Genomic DNA, 23819 nt, shown 5'->3' on the forward strand with positions numbered 1-23819 from the left:
AAACAGGTACAGTTAATACAGGTAATGAGTGGAAAACAGGAGGGCTTCTTAAAGAAAAACTAACAGGTCTGTGGGAGCCGGAATTCTTACTGGTTGGTAGGTGATCAAATACTTATGTCATGCAATAAAATGCAAATTAATTATTTAAAAATCATACAATGTGATTTTCTGGATTTTTGTTTTAGATTCCGTCTCTCACAGTTGAAGTGTACCTATGATAAAAATTACAGACCTCTACATGCTTTGTAAGTAGGAAAACCTGCAAAATCGGCAGTGTATCAAATACTTGTTCTCCCCACTGTATTTAAGCCTTCAGTTTCTGTCTGTTCCCTGTCATGCAGTGTTGATGTTTGATGTCAGTGTGGTGTCATAGTGTTGTGGTTCCTTATTCTCCTGGTTATTATTTAGATTCTTGGATTAAACATTTATCTTTCGTCATGTGCTTCATTACAGCCACCGACCATGACAAATACAGTGTTTTTAGTTTTTTGCGGATCCGTGTGAACAGGGATAATTTTGAGAACGTTGTCATCTGTACAGGGTACGTTTTTAGTACATCGTTGTCGTGTAAATGTACCCTTAGTTCATTTATCGATACAGCAGCTCTGGAGAAAGCAGTGATGTCATCATCCAGCTCAGTTCAGTTCTCATACAATGTTGTCAAAGCAGGCAGATCAATAATATTAAGAATAAATATAGCTGCAAGCAGCGATACGGGGCCAAGCCCCTGAAGCAGCTGCAACAGCAGTGCAGAGCAGGAAGAGCAAAAATAGCAGAAATTGAACATACATGAAAAAACAGCTGGTTCAGAAATGCAGGTGAAAATGAACTCAAAATGAACAGAAGTTCAGATGAGAATGAACACAGAATGAACAAAAACATACTTATTTCTAATCCAAGAGAAAGAAAGATTAGTACAACACTTGAATGTTAAAGGAATTGAAATGACACAGTATTCCACACAATTTTTCTATATTCCCGCGCGGGACTCAAACCCACTATCTCTGGATCAGATGCCTTTCACTTATCTCGTTGCGCCACTGGGAAGACGTGCATTCACCAAGATGCCGATGTTCCATAATTTAAGTGAGAATCAACTCAAAATGATTCATTTTTATATGCGCCACATGTCTTATTTATTGAGTTCCTTCTCAGATGGACACCATGTCTGGAACTGAAGCATCTTTGCACTTCTGGCCACAGTACCTATTGCAGTCTGGGCATGTGCCACACAGGATTCGAACTTACGACCTGAATGGTTCGGGGCTCGTGGCACGTGGTTTAGCAGCTTGCGCCACCCAGTTTACACTGACTTACTAATCTGCCGAGGAGAGTCTTCAGTGTAAGAATTAGCACTCAAAAGTATGTTAACCAGATTAGCATGCTAAGCTATCTTAATGCTAATGTAGCTTATGATTAGCCTGATAGCTGAAGAGCCACAATGCATTTGTAAAGTGTAGCATTTAATATCATGATATTATATTGTAATTAATGGCAATGTCCTTGTTTTGTTTTATGCACCAAGTGGTGCAGTTCCACCGCTTTTTTTATGTGTTCTCAGAGTGAGCCCATACATGTGTGTCAAATTTGGTGAAAATATCTCATTTTGTTTTAGAGTTATAGACATTTATATGTATGAGAGCATAAAAAATGACCCATGGGCGACTTTGATTGGATTTTTTGCCACTTACTATCAACATTTTGACATTTGGGCATGAACATATAGCCAACGACCTATGTTTTCAAACTTCCTACGTTGGTTTCATCTCGATCGGTCTAATGGTTTCGAAGATATTGGCAAATGTTTTTTAAGCGCTAAATCACAACGCTACACAAACAGTAAGGTGTTTGTTTGTTTAACTAGCATGTTTGGTATCGTTGGACTCAGAAAGGATTCAGTAACCTAAGGAGATGACTCGCATGAAAATAAGTCAACCACACCTAGAGTTATAAGCATTTGAAAAATAAATTGTACCACTAGGTGGCGCTGGTTCAAAACTTCTCAGGCTCCCTCAGGGCATCGTATTGATGACCCATACCGCGTTTCGTAACGATACGTTCATGCGTTCATAAAATACAGCATTTTAGTACAAAATTCAAAATGGCTGACGTCCAAAATGGCCGATATGGGAAAATTAGATATTAATCGACTCAGCATAACGCCCTGAATCTAACTTTTATGATTTTTGGACAAATAGTTCAGAAGTTATAAGCAAAAATATCCATTTTTCGTATGTCCGGACCAGTAGGTGGCGCTGTGCCGAAACGCAGCATGTCACCTCAGGTCATGCTTGTGATGACATGTACCAAGTTTTGTCTAGGGATACACCGATCCGGGTCCGATACTGCCATTCTTTGCCGGATCGGGTATCGGTAAGACGAGGTCGATCCAAATCCGATATTGTTAATTAAGTTATTGTTAATCCCCACAAAAGGCACAAAAACATTATAAAGCACCATAAAGTTTTCGTGCACTATATTATAGGTGTTCAGAAGCCATTCTAGAGTATAATGTGAGGTAGAAATGAATATTTAAGTTGTTAAATTCAAGTTCATGTAAACTCTTCCATCCGCTGCAGCTGTCAGTCATTCTCCATTCAGCATTCAAACAGCACGTCGTGTTCGGTTACAACAGTCAACACGATGAAACTCTCTCCAAGATGATTCAATGTTACTATTATTATACTTGATCTGTAGATAAAGGTCTATGGTTTCGCATAAAATGACTTTATCTTGCTGGACTGTATTACTGTACCTTAATCATGTTACTTTCTACCGGGTGTCTGTTAGATCACAACAATGTAGTAGTAAATAGCACTATGATTGTTCTTCACGCACACAGTAACTGCAATTTAAAACTGTTAAAAAAAAAGGCTGAATAAACTATTGCATAGATAGATATCACGCATCAATATGTCTTAACTTAGTGCTTTGAACGTTTCTATGCGGACTCGACGCGCTGCGGCCTTTGACTCCATGTTTCTTCAAGCACATCATTCTGCGCTCAGGATGCACATAATAAGCGATTTGTATTATTAGATATTATGTGATATTATGTGATATCATAATACTTTTGTGCAATGAAAGATTATTAATAGCCTTTCTTGTTCTGTCCTATTAATCATATGTTGCTTCCTCATTAAACAGCTGTGCTATACATTTAAAAAATGTCTTAATTTTATAGTATATATAGCCCTACATCTTTTTAGATCTTTTAGATTTTTTTTATCTTGTTTTTCATGAATGTATTTTACAACAATACAAAAAGCAATGTGACGGTTTTACCAGATTTAGTACTACACTTATTTTCTCTTATTTGTTCCCCACAAAAGAATGTTTTTTTTTACTAAATGTTCAGATTTTATAAAATTATTGTGCACTCGTGAATTTATTCGTGAGTATATTTCACTGCTAAATTATCCACTAATCTAGTTTATAATAGCATTTTTGTCATAGATTATGATCATTTTTTATTTATTTATTATTTGTTGTTTTTCTTTAATAATGCTGTTGTCTGTATTAAGTAGACTGTGTTTAACACACAAAAGAGTGATTATCAGTTCAACACACAGAGTTATAGAAATTCTACTTGATAAAAAAAAAAAAAAACTGCGCTGGTATCGGAGCGTTCTCCAAATTTTTGGGATCGGATCGTTTCTGAAAAAATGGTATCGGTGCATCCCTAGTTTTGTCTGAATACGATAAAGAGTTTCGGACATACAGTACAGCCTTAAGTCTGTTTTTGCAAGCACTACGTAAAATTCGTTTGTGCGGTATTCGAGAATGGTTTGACGAATCAACTTCCATAACCATAACTTTTTGTCGGCATGGTCTGAAGATGATTTTTGAAGAAATTTTTGTTAAAATCGGAGCAATCGTCTAGGAGGAGTTTGAAAAAGGTTTTTCTGAGAATTTAAAATTTCCTAGTGGAAAGATTTCCATGACAGAAAATGACGTCATAGGGCGAAAATTACGTCAATAGAATCGTCTTGAGTCACGCTATCAGAGGAAACAATATTCTTGTTTCTAGCCTTTACGGTTCAAAAGTTATTAGCATAAACATGAGTGAAATTTTGGACAGTTGGTGGCGCTAGAGGGATTGAGTTAGAGACTGCAAATTTGCTATGGTGACTGTTCAGACTGTCCTCTATCACTGTGCCAAATTTCATAACTTTCCCGCAAGCGGTTCAATGAGCTGCCATAGACTTCCATACGGAAGAAGAAGAAGAATGGCAACGATTTCAAGAGGTGCCTATGCACTTTCAGTGCTTGGCCCCTAATAACCAAGCAAGCCAGAGGCGACAGTGGCAAGGAACCCAAACTCCATCAGGTGACAGAATGGAGAAAACATTTTTTTTTTTTTTTGGATGAAAAAAAAAAAGATACATTTTTACATGATACATGTAAAATGGTCATGATACATGATACATGAAAAAAAAATGATAACAATTTTTTTGGGCCAGTTCTCTGGCCAACGAACGAACACTGTATGATTATGTTTCAGGCAACAAGTAATATACAGACAGTGATGCATGTGCAACAACAATAATGTGCATAGTTCTGATCTACTGTCTTAACATAACACTTATTCTTAATCATAATTCACTCACCCTCAAGTTGTTCCAAACCTGTATGAATTTCTATCTTCTACTGAACACAAAAGAACATATTTTGAAGAATGTCAGTAACCAAACAGTTGATTGGCCCCATTGACTTCCATAAAATTACTATGGAAATTAATGGGCATTACATCATTAATCATGAGTAAATGATAACTTTTTTTGTGTGTGTGTGTGTGTGTGAACTATACCTTTAATGAATATTAGCTGGTTATTTAAAATTATTTGAAATTAAATCAATATTTAGGGATTGACTTGATAGGTAGTGTAGAACCTACTGTATTGTTCCCTTGTATACAAACAATATATTATTCTTTTTTTAAATCATACCCTCATTTGGGGCTGAGCCCCCCTAATTTTGAAATCATAGAATCGCCCCTGATTTACACTTACAATCTTATGTACATTTCCACAAATCATACCTTGCACATGCGATTCTTTATGGCATCATTTTACCTTCATAGTTCATGGCTTGACTGAAATTGTGTGAAACGCAGCTACAGCACATCATAAAACCTGTTTTGACATTTTCAATACAAGTGTCAACACATCACAAATGGATCCCTCAAGTAGCCTGGCTTTCCGGTTTGCAGTCTGAAAGGTACGAGGTGCATGCACAGAATCTGCTGTTAAATCCTTCTGGCTTTTATTGTAAGTCTTTGACACAATGTCAGCTGTTACAACAAAAAATCCTTGTTAAAAGTGCCAGAAAAAAAAAGAACCATATCGCAAGTGCTCACGCCAAGAAGCACTATTATATAGAGGAGAACGGGGCTAGTCGTCTCTGCTAGTCTCACAGGAAAGATGTCATGAGGACTGTCACAAAAGTTTGGAGGCAAAAGACACAAATGCTTGTTTTCTCCAGCAGTGGTTTTGTATGCTGGTTTTAAACTCCTTGTTCAAATCGATCTTCAATTAGAAACTTTTTTTGTGAATTTTATCCTCCAAACTAAATTTTGTAACAGCTGTTGGGTTGGTATGAATGGTGAACTCAAAAACAAAAAAGAGCTGGATCCAAATGCAGTGAGTTTAATAATAGAATAAATATAACAAATCCAAGACAGAGAACAGAGAACATAATATCCGTGTAGTCCAGTGGAACACAATGAACACAATACAATCACAATAACATATATATTTAGAAAAGTGTTAATTATAAGGTTTAAAGATGTATTTAAAATGAAAGTGTGCTCTGAGAACTACTGTAGTTTTTTGTTTTAAATGTCAGGTTGTCAAGCTGTCATGTGTTTCCATTTAAATAATGTATTATTTAGAATGTTTGATTTCATGTAAATTAAGCAATAAGGTATGAGATGCTGTGCTGTATTGTGAATACAGTCACAGCTGAAGAGTGTTGGAGTGGTAGCGAAGCGTGTGCAAACCCTTCAGCCATGACTGCACTGACAATACAGCACCTCATCTGATAGAGCTGAAATAAAAACAGAGACTAAGAACTGTTTTCATACAGTATATGATTTTTTTTTTTTTTTTTCACACAGTATGAGAAAACATTGTTTTCTGTCTTAGTTTAAACCAGACCTGTTTGTGGCTCAGTGCAAATTTGGCTCAGCTGTTCATCAATAAACAGTACAACTCAGTGAACATACAGTACCATACCTAAAAACAGAAAACTTTTAAATAATATTCCTTGTTCACATCGACAACTGTGGGCTTCCCCCCAAAAAAAGTTATTTTTGGTATCTTCGTGGGGACTTTCCTGAGGCTTTTGTTTTTATACTGACCTAACAATATTGTTTATCCCCCTAACCCAATCCCAAAACCTAACCCTTACAGGAATCTTTTTGCATTTTCATATAAACATCATTTAGTATAAATCCATTTCCCTCGTGGAGACCTCTGGCTGGTCCACACAATATAGGTAATCTCAGGTTTTACTGTATGGGATAAACCTGTACACACACACACACACACACACACACACACACACTTGCATATATGGTTTATGGGGACTCTCCATTGGCGTAATGGTTTTTAAACCCATGAGTAAATGCATTAATGCAAAATCGTATTTCTTTATTTATTAGGTTTCTTTATTTATTTTGCTTATTTCCACAATATAGAGTTGTATCTATATTAGCTGTAATTTACTAGTAGCACTTTTTGTTTGCCATCTGTTCATCTGCCAGGTTCTAAATGCCTTAAAAACAAACCTCAAAAATAAGTAAAGCGTGCAGGAATACAAGAAAACAGCACTATTACAACAGTTTGACAACTGAAATGTGATTTGACTGCTGTCTTTGTCGAATTCAAACACACCAACACCTTTCACCTCTAAGTTACACTGAAAGTAGCTAAACTGAGATGTTGACACTGTGAGAACTAACAGACTAACTTTTTGTCTTGTGTCCTTTATAGCTGTGTTGTGTGGAGATCCAGGCACCCCTGCAGAGGGCTACATAGAGGGCCAGCAGTTCACCTACAAATCAGAGGTGTCATTCTACTGCAGACCTCCGTTCCTACTGGTGGGCTCCTCCAGGAGAGTTTGTGAAGCGGACGGTTCTTGGAGTGGAATGCAGCCTTCTTGCATTGGTGAGCCACTTATGTACCTTGGAAAAAACACAATGGAATTCCCTTTGCCACATAATACATACAGTATTTTTTATAATAAATTATTTGGTAACACTTTACAATAAAGTTCAATTTGTCAGCATTAGTGAACCAAATTAATAAACATGAATTAACAATAAAAAATACTTTACATACATTTATTAATCTTGTTTCATGTTCATTTCAACATTTATTAATACATTATTAAATTAAAAAGTTGTATCTGTTGATATTTTGTAATGAACCTGAGCTAACATGAACTAACAATGAACAGTTGTATTATTATTAAATACCGTTAACAAAGACCGAGGGTACATTTACATGACAACAATGTACTAAAAAACGGAAAAGATTTTCCTTTGGTTTTTTTTTTTTTTTTTTTGCGTTCAGATGACAACGCTGTCTAAACGATCCACGTTTACACAGACCTGTGACAACGACCAAAAACACTATATTATGGATGCCAGGCCAGTAGTTGTCGATGTCATGTTGTAAAGAAACACTATGTGTCTATAGACTGAACACGTAATATGCATGCGCATGACATCACTAAATTTGTGTTTTTGTAGTTTACACGATAACATTTTTTTTTTTTTTTTTTTACTTGCACTTCAAAACCAGTTTTTAAAAGTTTGCATTTTCAGGCCCCCAAAACGCTGTTGTCTGAACAGCCAAAACGCATAAAAAGTTTTAAGTTTTTAGTTAAAAACAGTGGCCCCTAAACTAAGATATATACTTTAACAAATGTATTGCTCATTGTTAACACATTAACGAATGTTAAATAATGGGACCTTATTGTAAAGTTTAACCATAAATTTGAATCAATTCTTATAAAAAGTGTGAACATCTATTTGTAGATCCAACCAACAGTGCATGTAAGGATCCCGGAACTCCAGCATATGGAATTCCAGTCCAGGCTCAGGGATTTGAGGTGAGGACAAATGGCATTCGACCATTTCCTATCCTTTAGTTGAGTAAATTACAGATTATGCTTCTTTGGTTTCAGGGTTTCAGTCTCAATAACTCTCTTCTTACAGGTCGGAAGTAAAATTTTCTTCAGATGTCGGAAAAACTATCACATCCTCGGCTCGACAACGAGAACATGTTTAGAAAATTTAACATGGAGTGGGATGCAACCAGAGTGTGTTGGTAAGTATCACCATATACAGACTCAATATGTTCCAAAATGTAGTGAGCTGTCTATGTTGGCAGCATCATTGTCGCCTTGAGCGTGGAGGCTGTTCTGAAAAATCTTCTTTTGGCCAAATTCTAAATTAGCATCACATGTATCCTTTGCAGAGAAGGCAATATCACCAGGATCAGTGTGACAAGGTCAGTGAAAAATAAAATAAAAATCAATCCAAGATGGCAAACCAAGAACTCTAAATATAACGCATTCAATATCAAAAAGTGACTGGCATTGAGACCTGGAGGACAAAATATCCATTGAACTGCAGCACAGACCTGTCAATGTCAATTTTCCATGTTTCAAGCCATGGATATTTAGAGAACCTCTCTAATGTAGAAAAAGATAGGTGAACAAATGGCAATTTATCAGCAATTGCGATTCATCCCCCGCCGCAGTATTTCAGTCACTAAAAACATTCTAAAATGCATAACATGCCCTGATGTACTAAGACAGTAGCTGAGTTTCCATCAAAATGTGAAGCAAATCTTTTAGAAATTCTAAATAAATAAAACAAAACTAAAAAAAACAAATGCGAATTAGTAGGCTACACATTAACATAACATGCAGTCACTGCATGGAGTGCCTGTGGTTGAGCAGTGTGGCGAAAAGATCATCCTAGATGAGTAACAAACGCAAACAAAGTAGCAATTGGATACATTTTAATAACATGGACAACATAAAGGCAGAACGTAGAATTGGTAAGGTAAAAATATATTCACTATCATATCGAGCATGCACTAACAATCTTTAACAACCAGTGTTGGGCATGTTACTTAAAAAAGTGATTAGTTATAGTTACTAGTTACTTCTCACAAATAGTAACTGAGTTAGTAACTGAGTTACATCATTATAAAAGTAACTAATTACCAGGGAAAGTAACTATTGTGTTACTTTTTTTATTTTTATTTATTCAAATATGTGAAATAACTTGGATTGCCCCCAATATTACATATGTTGAATGAAATGGACATTAAATAGAATAAATTATTATTATAAAACATTACACTAATCTACATTATTTTAATGTTGCTGTGGGACAGTGTGTATGAAGGACTAAAAATGACAGAACGAAAAATAAATAAATAAATAAATAAATAAATAAAAGTAGAAATAAATAAATAAATAAATGCAGAAATAATAGTGAAAATAAATACATTTTGGTAATATAAATGGCTATTTCTGTATTTTTACATGTATTTATTTATTTATTTATGCATTTCTATATGTATTTATTTATGTATTTATACATTTATTTATATATTTATGTATTTATATATGTATTTATTTATACATTTATTTATTCCTACAATTATTTATTTCTGTATTTCCACATTTCTATTTATTTTTCCCTGCGCATGTATGCTAATTGACCAATGGCTAAGCCACGCCCCCAAACGCGATGAGCCAATCACAGTACGCATAGCTAACCCAATACACTCAGACATTCTCTGCTTCCTCGTCCATTGCAATGCATTGCGGTTATCAGTTTTCATTCGTTTTTATGTTTTTTCTTGTCATTTTGGCTTTTAAACAGCGTGTGTGTGATTTTGGTTGGGTGACAGTTGTAGGTTACAGTTTGACAAGAGTTTACAGTTTGACAAAAGCACAATGTTGTGTTTTACACAAATATAAGTAGGCTAAACACTTTGCAGTTTTAATTATGTCCTGTATGAACAAAATGGAGTATGTTTTTATGTTTCCACTGTTCGATCGCGCCCGCTCTCTGACACACACACACAGACACACAAACACACACATTCCAGCAATGCAATCTTGACATCGCAGCCTGTTCATTATTCTGCGCTCACACCAAACGCGAATAGAGCGTCAAATTCGCGCGTATCCGCGTCTAGTTCGACGCTTGAACATTTTGAATCCAAAGCGAATAGGACGCGCGTATAAAGCGAGCGTTTGAAGCGAAATAGCACCAAACTATAACGTTTACACTGTGAACTGTAAATCTTTGTTCTGGAGCTGAAGCTTATCGACCTTCTCAACAATAAAATTATTAATATAACCCTCCAATGCATATTTAAGGCCCTTTTGGTGACATCGAGATGATATATAATCTTTCTGTCTCCAAAAATCATAAATTGCCTCCTGTGAAATGTCTCCTACTGTGACAGCTGCCAAAGCGCCTGTTACCAAATGTTGACTGTTTGTCCGAGTGAGTGGAGGGGGCGTGGTTAGCCATTGGTCAATTAGCATACATGCGCAGGGAAAAATAAATGTAGAAATGTGGAAATACATAAATAAATAAATGTAGAAATGTGGAAATACAGAAATAAATAAATGTAGAAATGTGGAAATACAGAAATAAATAAATGTAGGAATAAATAAATGTATAAATAAATACATATATAAATATATAAATAAATAAATCTATAAATACATAAATATATAAATGAATGTATAAATACATAAATAAATACATATAAAAATGCATAAATAAATAAATAAATACATGTAAAAATACAGAAATAGCCATTTATATTACCAAAATGTATTTATTTTCACTATTATTTCTGCATTTATTTATTTATTTATTTCTACTTTTATTCGTTCGGTCATTTGTAGTCCATCATAAATGCAGGGGCAGTTCTAGAGGCGGGGCCACAGGGGCCCTGGCCCCTGCTGAAATCTGATTGGCCCCTGATTGGCCCCCGTTCCTAGGGGGGAAAAAACATTCTTAGATGCATCGCGATGCGGACGTAGACGATTCTGAATCGATTCACAAATATCAAAAGTCGATTTTCTAAAAAAATATATATATATTTTTTTCCTAATAACGTAATATTGACGGAACGCAAAAGGCGGAACTCTAAAGCGGACGTGCAGTGCGCGGACATAACAGAGACGCGCACATAACAGACGCATGATGGCTGAGAGCCAAATTCGAAAGGCTAACGTATGGAAAATTGGCAATACCATTGTTACCTATTTAGTATTTTTTGTATGAGAGCTGCTTTCTGTATTGTTTAGTTTTCACATCAATATGCCATAAACCGATCTGTTAAACGTACGTTATACTGCCCTGCAATATGTGCAATGCCACTCTCAAAGAGTTACATTTTGACTGTGCTCTCTGCAGATGTTCATTCACTTTCTTTGTATAAGCGGTTTTTGATTGTGGTATACAGCAAACATTTCAAGTCATAACTCTTTATTATTTAGTTGTGAATAAGAGCGGCTTTGTATGTTACTAATTATTCAGAATATGCGTAAGTCCACAAGCATTATGTTTGTATGAGAGCTGCTGGAACATCATTCTATATTTTTGTTTGTGATTTTGCTACAGCAAAATGTTTTTTTTTTTTGTCTGAAGGATTATATTGCTCATTGGAAACAACAAGAGGATGTTGGTTAAAAGTCTATTATTAAATGCTAGAGATTCAGAATATGCTGAAGTTTGTATTCATTTACTACAAGTATGCTGCTACAGGTACACATTTATTTTCCTGTTGGTTCTTTGCAATGTTTACAAATGCTGGCAAATGTAACCTTACAGTTGACTTGCTAAATCACTTCCATTTGTTTTATTACTAAAATTAATATAGGAAGTATTGGAAGTAAGTTCGTTATGGGTCATCATAAATGCTTTGCTTTAAAAGTACCAAGTAGTAAAAAAAAAAAAAAAACTTAAAATAATTGATAATCGTTACCCTCTGAATCGTAATTGAATTGAATCATGAGGTGCCTAGAGATTCCCACCCATCAACCGTCGACGAGAAGAGCAACCGGAGAATTCTTCACAACGTTCACAGATGCAATTCCACCCCCAAACAATTAACAATAATTTACTGTTTATAAGCGACAACATGATTTTGAAACTTAAAAGGTGGAATTCAGAAAGAAGTGCATTGTGTCCTTTATGCACAGTATAAATAAATGAAAAAAAATCATTAAGAACTTTACTGGCTCATAATTTTTTATTAGAGCGTTTGAAAAAGGAATGACTGCCGAAATGTATTTGCACCGTACTGAATAAATTATTTTGTGTGCTTGAATGTACCTTGTATTTGGCCCCTGAATGTAACGTGGCCCCTTAATGGCCCCTGTTACAGAAAAATCCTAGAACCGCCACTGCATAAATGTGAGAGACACCTATTAAATTCAAATTCAGTATATTATTTTAAATATTATCATTACTATAATAGAACAATAAAACACAATAGATGGTTTAGAACCATATTATTTCATATTGTACAGACCACAACTGGCCAAAAAGTCTAAAAATAAATTTTGCTTCTTAAGAAATTTACCAAAAATGATTAAATAATAATAAAAAACATACATACACTCTTTGTAGTGCAAATTAAAATGATAAAACTGTCACACAGCTTCACAACTGGTAGACATGCTGTTGCCTACTTGAAGTATTTTCTTCCTCACAAAAGTAAACAGTTTAACAAGAAATGTTCTCAATATAATACTGAACAATGTACCAAAAATAAATAATAATAAAATATAATATTTTGGGGTTTTATTTTTATAACCTACAGAGAACGTCCTCGTCAGAGGTTATTTAAGCCAAATTCTAGGCGTGTTTGCCGCACGTTCACAACCGGTCAAACAATGTTTTCTGGGACGTTCCCGTCAACGTTCCCGCAGGATATTTTCGGGTTTTATTTTATAACCTAAAGAGAACGTTCCCTGTTATTTTTAGGTTTTATTCTTATAACCTAAACAGAACGTTCTCTGCAGGTTATTTTTAGATTTTATTTGAATGAATTAAAATGTTGCAGATGATACCAATAGGCTACAGAGATCATTCTAATGCTGAAATTTGTAATTTATTTATAAACAAACTATATAATGCTCGGACACTCTCGGTCTCTCTTGCGCATTGTTGAGCGCGATCGCGGCATTCGCTTCGCTTTTGTCCAGTCCGGCACCTCATAAACACACACACACACCAGATAAATTTTTTTACAGGTCCTATGGCTGAGAGAGAGCCTACTCGGATGAAAACTGCTTCAGTGAGCTCAATTATAGTAACGCCGCATTTTATTGTCAGTAACGGTAACGGTGTTGTAATGGGGGAAACAGTAATTCGTTTGATTACTCATTACTGAAAAAGATAACGTCTCGGTTACTAACATAACCTCGGTTCCCTGAGATGAGGGAACGAGTATTGCGTAAGGCTAGCTTACGCTATGGGAAAACTCCTTTTCTCGAGAATATTGAAGCCAAATTTTAAAAAGCAGTGCACGGTCATTGGCTGTGCCAAGGCAACTGCACAAACCTATGGCGAGGCGGCTCAGACGTGCGAACCAATCAGGCTGCTTCGCGCCCTGGCGTGTCAGAGCCCGCCAGAATGGGCGTGGCTTATGTATTTATAAGCATCCATTCTTAGCCAAGAAATTCAGGTTTAATCGACTGAAGTGATCCCCTGATAAAAGCACAGTAGCACGGCGGGTTATGCAATACTCGTTCCCTCATCTCAGGGAACCGAGGTTACGTTAGTAACCGAGACATTCCCTTTCGAGAGGTCTTTCGTATTGCGTAAGGCTAGCTTGTGCTATGGGAACCCCCTTCAAAATGCCGTGCGTGCTTAAACTTTGCTCCTTACAGTAGTCCAAGGCAAGATGCCTGAGCTTATAGAAGAGTAAAGTATGAACCCAATAAAAGCCAGTCCGTGACAGGCTTCCTATAGGGAAAAACAAGGAATGGGCCTAATAAGGGCCAAAACCTTTTATAATGTATATATATGAGAACCGCAGTTCGAATTTAAACATGACCAGATATGTATCGGGCCCTAAGGCTCAGGGGGTTTGTGCTTACACATCTTGTATTCAAAGAACCCTCGCTTGCAAAGTGGGAAATTCCAGGTTATAAAACCTCATAAATGTGGACGGCAAGGCCCAGCCGGCCGCCGCACAGATATCTTCAATAGATATTCCACTTGACCAAGCCCAAGACGAGGCCATACCTCTCGTGGAATGAGCTTTGACGCCTAAGAGGCAATGAAGGCCCTTAGACTTAAAAGCCAGCGCCATAGCATCAACTATCCAGTGCGATAATCTCTGCTTTGAGACGGCGAGCCCCTTGGTGCGGCTGCCAAAGCATACAAAAAGCTGTTCCAACTGTCTGAACGAGGCAGAGCGCCCCAAATAAACTCTGAGAGCCCTGATGGGACAGAGTAAATTTATGTCTCTTTCATCTTTTGGTGAGGGAAGAGCTGCTAGTGAAATAACCTGTGCTCTGAACGGAGTCAAGAGCACTTTAGGAACATAACCATGCCTTGGCTTAAGGACAACTCTGGAGTCGTTAGGCCCAAACTCAAGGCAGGATGCACTTACTGATAGCGCATGTAAATCGCCCACTCTCTTGACTGAAGCGAGCGCCAGTAAGAGAGCGGTTTTGAGCGAGAGATGCTTCAGATCTGCAGACCGAAGCAGCTCAAATGGGGCACCCTTCATTGCTTCCAGGACCGTGGAGAGGTCCCAGATAGGCACAGAGGGGGGTTGCGGCGGGTTTAGCCTCCTTGCCCCTTTAAGGAAGCGCACGATGAGGTCGTTTCTTCCTAGTGATTGTCCGGCCACAAGAGCATGAGATGCTGTTATGGCTGCCACATATACTTTGAGTGTAGAGGGGGTGCGACACGCGACCAAGAGCTCTTGCAAAAAGGCGAGTACACTTGGCACTTCACACGAGTAGGGGTCCAGGCTCCGTGCTGCGCACCAGCTAGAGAACACCGCCGAAGATGATCCATATCAGCTGAACCGTCTGCCGGTGAAGAGACCATTCCCCTGGGGGAACATTGTCTCTGGATAGCATAACCGCACCCTGGTTCAGAATGCCTGGCACATGCGCTACCCTCAGCGTGCGTTTATTTATAACGCCGTTATTCCCATCACTGTTAAAAACCATATAAATGTGTCCTGTTTTAAGTGTGATTTGCTTGGAATGGTTTTATTTTGGATAGCTAAATATAAGTAAAATGTTCAATACACGTCTACTAGTGTTTGATGGTTTTACAATATTCTATACGTTATTTTTTACGTTATTACTGAGCTGAGCGAAATCATGCGATTGCCTAAAATGAGCCATGAATCTCATCATGAGGAAACAGCTGATCAGTCACGTGGGTTTAATGTTTGCTACGTTAGAATTTATTTTGCAAATGCGTTTCCATCTACCATTATTCGCATTCATTCTTTTTCGCACAAGTCAAAAACCACCTCGAGCAAACTTAAAAACTTTTTTTGCGAATTAAGGGATTTTTTCCCCTAAATTTGACATTTCCATCGCCAGATTTACTAAACAGGGCAAATTAGCGCGCGAGCGCAATTCCAAAAAAAACACAGGTGGGAGTGGAAAATTCTGTGCTTGATCTACTGACGATGCGCAAATTAAAGAACACAGACGCAGGATAATTTCCATAATGACCAACGCAATTTACCAAGAGCAGTGGAAAATTAGCATCTGGTTTTTAGGGTGGTAAATAATGGAGCAAATACCAGTAAATTGATGAGTGCAAACCTTAGTAAATCACCTTGCATGATTCATTTAAATACTCTCCCATAAATGTTGCGTCTGAAAGGGAAACTCCTACAAATGCATATGCAATAAGATCAGCTGCAAAAAGAGGGTTTGCGCTGGTACAAGCTGTTAGTAAATCTGGCTCTGTATATACACCTTATTAATGATGCATATGAATGCAACACACTAAATTGTACATTAAGCTTTTTTCCTTTATAATATTTCTTTTTTTGGGAAAACGGAAGACTTTGTTGCATTCATTTCATCAGATTCTGAGTTCTATTTGATCTGTTTGCCTGTTCATTGTATGTTTTATTATTGTGTATACTGAATTCGGTTCTCCAGTTACTGTTGAGTCAAAAATTATTATTATGTCGAGCTAAAATTGTATAGTGTAAAAGCAAAATTAGAGTATCAAAGTGCTCATTTAGCAACATGCTAACGGCAAACTCATTTGAGAGTCAGATCTGCTATATGAAAAGCACTATTTCCTTCTATTGTAGGCTGCTTCAGATCACTCACTTATGAGGTTTCATTTCACTTAGCATACAGCCTCAAACGGAAGCTTGCTGTGTTGGCATCTGACAGCAAAGCAGCTCCCTAGGTTTTGGAACAAAGCCATAGTTATATTTGAAACAAGGTTTCATCAGTGTGTGATTGATGATGTACTATCGGGAAAACAAAGGTAGGTTAGGAGAGAGAGAGCAAGATCTTTACACTGGAAATTACTGCAGGAGGGCATTGTTTGAAGAAGTACAGATTACTTCAGATTTAGGGCAGCTGAGTGTGCTGATGTCAAGGAATCTGACAGCTTAGCAAAGGGAAGTTTGCTCTTGCAAATCTACTTTTTGATAGAAGTTCTCTGAGAAGTGTCATGCACTTGATCCTCACCACTGTCCCAGTGATCATCCTCTACAGGTGAATTCCATGTTGTGATGCTTTTGTATTGAAATTATTGTTGGAAAAGGAACAGATGTGGGCATAATAATTAAAGTTAGCTATGTTTAAACTGCTTGTACATAAATTTGAGATGTGTGGACCCCTTTGATAGCAGGCCCTACCAAATCTTTAATGCATCTTGCCTGTGTAAAGAAGTCAAACTGTCAGAAGCTGAGAAGCAGGGAGAATTGAGTTGACGAAAAGTGAGGTGTGAGGACATGGTTCATATATTATGGAAGATGGCAGCACTCAAGGCATGTCCCAGAACGTTTCCCTCAGGGGTGCAGCTTTATCTCAACAGTTCTATAGTATGCAGCTGGGACTCCACCGTAAATCTTTCTGATATTGCTTTCATTGCGATTCTCTTATTTTTGAAAGATGCTCTGATCAGGATTTTTAAAGCTAAAGCCATTACCAATCCCAGACATCATAAGCATCTGATATCTATTGTTTATCTGAAACTCTGTAACTGATGAATGTAATGTAAGCTCTCTGCTAAGATATACATTTCAAAGCCAAACAGAAACATTGGCTTGAGTTATACAAATATTATAATTATCCGTAATATTATAAATTACATCTTTACCCGGATACATGCAGTACGCTCAGATTAAGCGGTATGTACTATATAGCAAATATGTATAACAACTCTATATAACAAATATAAAAATGTAAACTACTGTATATTATTTCCCAGCTATATATTATAATTTGGATATATACATTCAACTAACCCTACCTGCATACATACAGAACACTCACGTAAAGCAATATACAGTATACACTATAAAGCAAATCTCAGATGTGTGATATGTATCATCACAAAATGTAAACTGTATTATTGTACAGCTCCATATATTTACATTTAAATTTGCATTTAATCATTTAGCAGATGCTTTTATCCAAAATGACTTACAAATGAGGAGAAGAATAGAAGCAATCAAGCCAACAACAGGGCAACAATAATCAAGTGCTGTGACCAGTTGTGACTAGAAATGTTTTTTTGTGTGTTGTTTTAATAGATATAGAATAGTAAGTGTTAGTATTAATGGGTCAAATGTTGACAAAAAAGCAGCTCAGGTTGAGTTAGGCAGGTCATTCCACCAGCAGGGAACAGTCCAGGTAAAGGTCTGTGAAAGTAATTTTGTGCCTGTGCACCACAAGGCGCCGTTCACTTGCAGAACACAAGCTTCCAGAGGGCACATTGAAGTAGTCAGTTTAGGTATAGGGGTGTATAAAGGTGTATAAACTATATGTAAAGTTGGATATTATCACATATGCAGTATACTGTATTGTATATAACAAATCTCTGCTTGATTGTTTATATTGTCACAAATCATTACTATACTATAGCTCAGTTCTTTATGGGTCAATGACATGACGTGTATATTTTTGTGTCCATTATTTCCTTGATATAATTTGATAAATTCATGACATATATCACTTTTGTCACGGGTTGTGATGGAAAGACTAAGCACAAATAACACAAAGATGATTTTAATTTCCAACAGGAGAATTCCAACAAGGTACATCCAACACATAGAAAAGACCCAACAACCACACACAAACTGAACTGGACTTAAATAGGGGAGATAATGACACACACACACACACCTGAACACGATGACAAAATCAAATGAATTACTATGACGACAAACAAGGCGAGAAATGGTGCAAAAAAACTAAAATAAAACAGTCTTAGTGGTGTGACAACTTTATTATATAAAACCTATTTAGTTTGAATGAATTTTTATTACATTTAAATAATACATATTAAACCCACAAAATGCCAGGTGTTGCAACTGTCCAAACAAATGAACATACTAAGAAAACTTTTTAAAATGGTGTCTTAATAATAAAAAATAATAAAAACTAAATACTGTGGCATCATTTTAGGTTTGAAACCTTTCATAACAACATATTTCATTAATATCAGTAGTTTTAAAGCTGTTGAGAGAATTGAAAAACTTTTGTCCAGCTATTTGTATATTCTCAAATGTTAGGGTGGCACAACTGCAAACATGGCCCTTTTATTATTAGGCTAAATGACTAGATGATTATATTAAATGTGATAATGTATCATCCAGATGACACCAACTGATCCTTGTGGCAGAGAGAAAAAGTTTGTAGATCTCTCTCAAATACTGGTAAAAACTGCTAATTTCAAGTGTGGGTAGGTTGGTACACTTTCAATGTCAGGTGGTACAACTACAGTATATATACACACAACTATTTGGTAGTACCGCCTGACATAAAAACTGTCAAAACGATGCATTTAAACACTTTGAAATGTTATTTAACAACTTAAACTTGTTTAAACACATTGTCCATGACTCAAAAATTACATGCATTACATGACCCTTACATAAAGCTGAATATATAAGCACATCCAACTTTTTCAGTATACTTACAGTAGACTCACGTAGGTTTACGTGATTTCAACTGCTTGATTGTTTATATTGTCACAAAATCTAAAATAAATGATCCCCCAGCTCTAATCATGAAGGCATAAACATATTATTTTATAAACATTTACATCACAATTTTCTGTAAAGCTGCTTTGAAACAATCTGCAATGTGAAAATCGCAATACAAATACATTTGATTTGACTCAACCAATGGCATGATTCTAGGCTGAGAAGATTTGTTTGTCCCTTGAGGGCTTACCATTTTTTGAAAGCCATTGAAAAAATAATTTACAAAAGGCATGTACAGTAAACAGAAATAGTTATCTCCAATCCGTCATTTTTAATTTGAGACACACATGTAACAAGAAATACATTTGTGCCAGACAGATCATCAGGAGCCTGATGTGTAAACCTTGCCATGGACATATCAAGACTTAAAAAAATAAATGGTGGAGATTGTGTAAATGTCCTCTGGACCTCATATGCATTTTATTGGTGAGGTCAAAGTGATGAAGTAAACAGAATGCTTTTCATTTACACACATTTAGATTAATATGACACTCTCATGAATGGGGTTAAGTACTCAATTACATGAAATCATTATCCAGAAGTTATAAACATGAATGAATCAGTATGGACTACTCTTGGAACATTTTTCTTATAGCATGCACAATTTTAATGTTTTACTGACAACAAGGATTGTGTAACGGTCACCAGTTGGCGTGCCCTTGAGAGCCACCTGAGGGCACTCCACACCAGACTATCATGTTTCACTCACAAACTACATCTCCCATCATTCTCTGCCTGGACTCATCAGCACTCATTATCACATTCACCTGTATCTCATTATCTTGTTTAGTTCACCCCATATAGCCTGGTTCACCCCATCACTCACTGCGCAGTTTTGTATGTTGTTGCACTGCACTTCTGAGCGTTTTCCCTGGTTTTCATGTCTCTTGGTTTTTTGGATTTCTTGCCTGTTCCATGGATTACTCTTGTGCCTCTGACCCCTGCCTGTTTTGTTTTGTTTGTTTGTTTGGACTGCCTTCCTGTGCTTGACCCTCTGCTTGTGTTTGATTATGATTCTGGATAACCCTTTTAATAAACTGCATTTGGATCCTCTACCTTCGTGTCTCGGAGCAGTTTGTAACAGATTGCTTCAATATTATAATTCTAAATTACAGAAATAACATTAGCTTAGCAACATTTACACTTCGGTACAACTGCTGCACAGAGGTGTGCTTTTGGTGTTGTTCGCAGGGCCTTTGTTAAATGTAGTAATATTGTGGAATTGTTTGAATTGCTCGTCTTGCATCTGTACTGAACAAGTTGATCAAGATCTTCAGTATTATTAGTAAGTTACTAGAAAGTTATTGGCCGGTGAGTTTGATCAAGATAATGAATTGGACCTCAAGGACAGGTGGCATTTATTGTTGGTAGCTTAATGTTATTACAGAAACATTTCAGAATGTAAAAGAATACTTAACAAACAGAAAAGAAACTAAAACACAGTACAGACAAGCAATTCAAACAATTCCACAGCCTCTTAATATATGTGAAAATAAAATAAATTGTGTAGTTTCTATGTCCTGTATATTGAGTTTTTACTGTATTAAATAATTAAAATACATATATTCATAGATGCCATTAAAGTCTGAAGTCTGAACATCAGGCATATTTCGTCTCCATCACCAGAGTACATGGTTTTCCATGATAGCCCAGGGAAGATCATCATCTAATTTCCTTTCTCTTTAACTTTTCAGCACATGCCTGTAGGCAGCCTGAGACGCCATCTCATGTAGACGTGAAGGCTATAGACTTGCCTACTCTAGGTTACACACTCATGTATACGTGCCAAGGTGGCTTCTACTTATCTGGAGGATCGGAGCACAGGACCTGCAAAGCAGATGGGAGGTGGTCAGGCAAACCTCCAGTCTGCAAAGGTACTGAAACAACTAGGCTGATAAGCCTGAAAGGGCTGATTCATGAACTGTGTCCATCCTGCCCTTGAGCAGGACACTTTACTCGCAGTAGCAACTGATTTTCATTTATACAGACAGGAATGTGAAGCCAGAAGCAGTTGTTTACCCATATCTTTAAAGGGCTACTTCACCCACATATTAAAATTCTGACATTGTTTACTCACCCTCAAAAAATAACAGCATACAGAATATTTGCCTGTTTTGATGAACATGATTTCACAGAGTGCAACATGTTTTACTTCTGATGGTGGTCTTACTAAAATCGTGGTGACTTTGTATTTTTGGGTGAACTATTCCTTTAATACTTGCACTGCATATTGATTTATAGTGATGGCTGTTCTTAGTTTTTAATCTTGAAACCATTTAAGACTAAATCTATTACTTGTTTAAACTGCAAAATATGTACATTGTTACACAGAATAGGAGTATCAGTGTTTATGAATGTATAGAAGTTATTGATGCGTGACAAACTAATGTAGCAGTGACTCATTTTCAGAGTAACTACAGCAAAAAACTTTGATTAACAGTCATTACCATTGTGCAGGTTGTATCCACAAATGTCAACTGATCAATTATCTGCTCTATTTCCTAGTTGGACCAAAAATCAACAGCAAATCAAATGAGGATCCAGACCTGCAGAAAAACAAGATTCGTGGTATGAAAACATCCCCTTCCCCTTAATTTATCATTTTTCTTCTTCTTCTTTTTTTTTTTTGGTCATCAAAAACAAACTTGGCCTGCATGAGGTTGAACCATGGTCATTGGAAATAATGGGCATGTCATTTTTTTTCTGAAAATTATATTTTTTAAATGTCAGAGTTACAAAGATAAATGGGAAGGTTGAATATTTCTGTGTTAAAATATGACTGCCTATCCCATTTTAACTGGCAGAGACCAACTATTTGTATATGCAGGTGTTGTAGAAGTGTTTAGGGAAGCCTGTTTGAAAATTGTTTTTGTAATTCCATTTAGTGCTGCTATAGTTGGGCAGAAATTGCACACTTCAATGGTTAGCAGTGTTCAAAAGTTTTTGGACACTTAAATTTACTCTTAAAATCATTGTTTCCTTAGATAACAAAATATCAACCTGCAAACAAAGTATGCTTTTCTCAGAACTGACTTTTTTTCTGGGCCATTTTTACAATTATGGTTATAACTGGTTATTTTAGTAGACGAAGCCAACTAAATGAATTCAATTCCCAGTATGAAGTTCATTACATTAACTAAATGTCTAGGTTACTAATGTAACCTCGTTCCCTGGGAGGGAATGGAGATGTTACATCAGAACGACTGACAAATTGGGATCTTGCCTGAGAGACAAAAAAAACAAGCCAAAGGACATTGGCGAGTGAGATCTGCATTGCGAGCCACGCCCCACAAAGCGGGTATGAATGAAAGCACGCTGCACTCGTTCATTTAAGTTTTGCACTGAGGAGCCGAGACAGTGTGTCCCGGCCGTTCAGCGGTGGTACAGCAATTGTGGCGACAAGACGTAACGTCTCTGTTCCCTCCTTCATTCCCTACATTAGTAACCTAGACGTCCCCTATCAGTTTCGTCAGAACAATTGACATCTGACCCCTAATGGAACTCCATCCAGAAGATAATCGCTCTTCTAGTAGCGACCACCGCTGACGTGCTGTCACACAAAAACTCTCTGAAGAGCTTCTTCCTGGTTCGTTGTACACAATCGAACGATGATTGCAGAGTAGAATTGGAGAAACGCTCTGTTCCAAAGCAAAAGCTTAAATGAGCGAGTGCAAGGGCTTTGCGGGGCCTGGTTTGCAATTCAAATTTCACTCGCCAATGTCCATTGGCTTGTTTTGTTTACACTCGAAGGTGATTGGGCACTCAGGCAAGATCCCAATTCGTCAGTCGTAACGTTGAATGTGGCTGACTGATAGGGAACCATGTTTTGCCAACCAAAAATAGTGTCTTAATGCTTGTGTGTTAATTTTGAACAACATACAACTACTGTTTTGAAACTTAAAAAAAAAAAATGAAAGTGTGCTTGTGTTTCTTTAAATAAATACCACTTGCTTTGATATGTTGTTAACTAATGCAGTTGCTTTCATACAATTTCATGTTTGCCTTAAATGCCCAACTACTTTTTGGGGCCCCCCTGTACCTGTAGCTATAATATATATGTGTGTAATGTATTTTGTGAAATTACACAGACATACAGGTAGAAATTATTTCTTTATGTGTTTTGTTTAGTTCCAGCAGATGTGTTCTCTTTGAACTCTGGTTGGGCTGGATTCTATGAGTACCTGGGAAAGAGACAGTCTGCCACAGTAACAGTCAATGCATTCAATGCCACCACCAGCCGGGTCAACGTCACTCTTCTGGAGCAAAGTGGGGTGCACATTAAACTCTCTGGTAAGTTGAAATTTTCTGCCAGGTTTTGGCATCATATTCAAAGAAGACACTAGGGCTAGGTGGTATGGTGCAATATACCATACAACAGAAGAAATGTGTCAGTCGATAAAGATGTTGCAATATTAAAGCAGTAAACACACCCACACGGCTGTAAGTGGACAGGACTGCTTTAGGTTTTTTACATTTCCAGTTTGCTCCACATGCTCATGTGTATAGTGAAATGAAGAACTTGTTATAGTGTTTGATAGCCCC

At 36.8% G+C, this 23819-nt stretch overlaps 1 protein-coding gene across 1 annotated transcript in view; it reads left to right on the plus strand.

Moving 5' to 3' along the window:
- Nucleotides 1-23819, plus strand: part of LOC311069532 (CUB and sushi domain-containing protein 1) — a 684283-nt gene that overhangs the window by 654694 nt on the left and 5770 nt on the right. Inside the window, exons 61-66 of the mRNA XM_084092746.1 lie at nt 6996-7169; nt 8045-8118; nt 8225-8336; nt 20972-21151; nt 21783-21845; nt 23406-23567. Coding sequence (XP_083948872.1) covers nt 6996-7169; nt 8045-8118; nt 8225-8336; nt 20972-21151; nt 21783-21845; nt 23406-23567 — 765 coding nt within the window. The remainder of the gene's footprint in view (nt 1-6995; nt 7170-8044; nt 8119-8224; nt 8337-20971; nt 21152-21782; nt 21846-23405; nt 23568-23819) is intronic.

The sequence above is a fragment of the Abramis brama genome (assembly GCF_963993115.1).
Source record: "Abramis brama genome assembly, chromosome: 19".
Taxonomy (NCBI): domain Eukaryota; kingdom Metazoa; phylum Chordata; class Actinopteri; order Cypriniformes; family Leuciscidae; genus Abramis; species Abramis brama.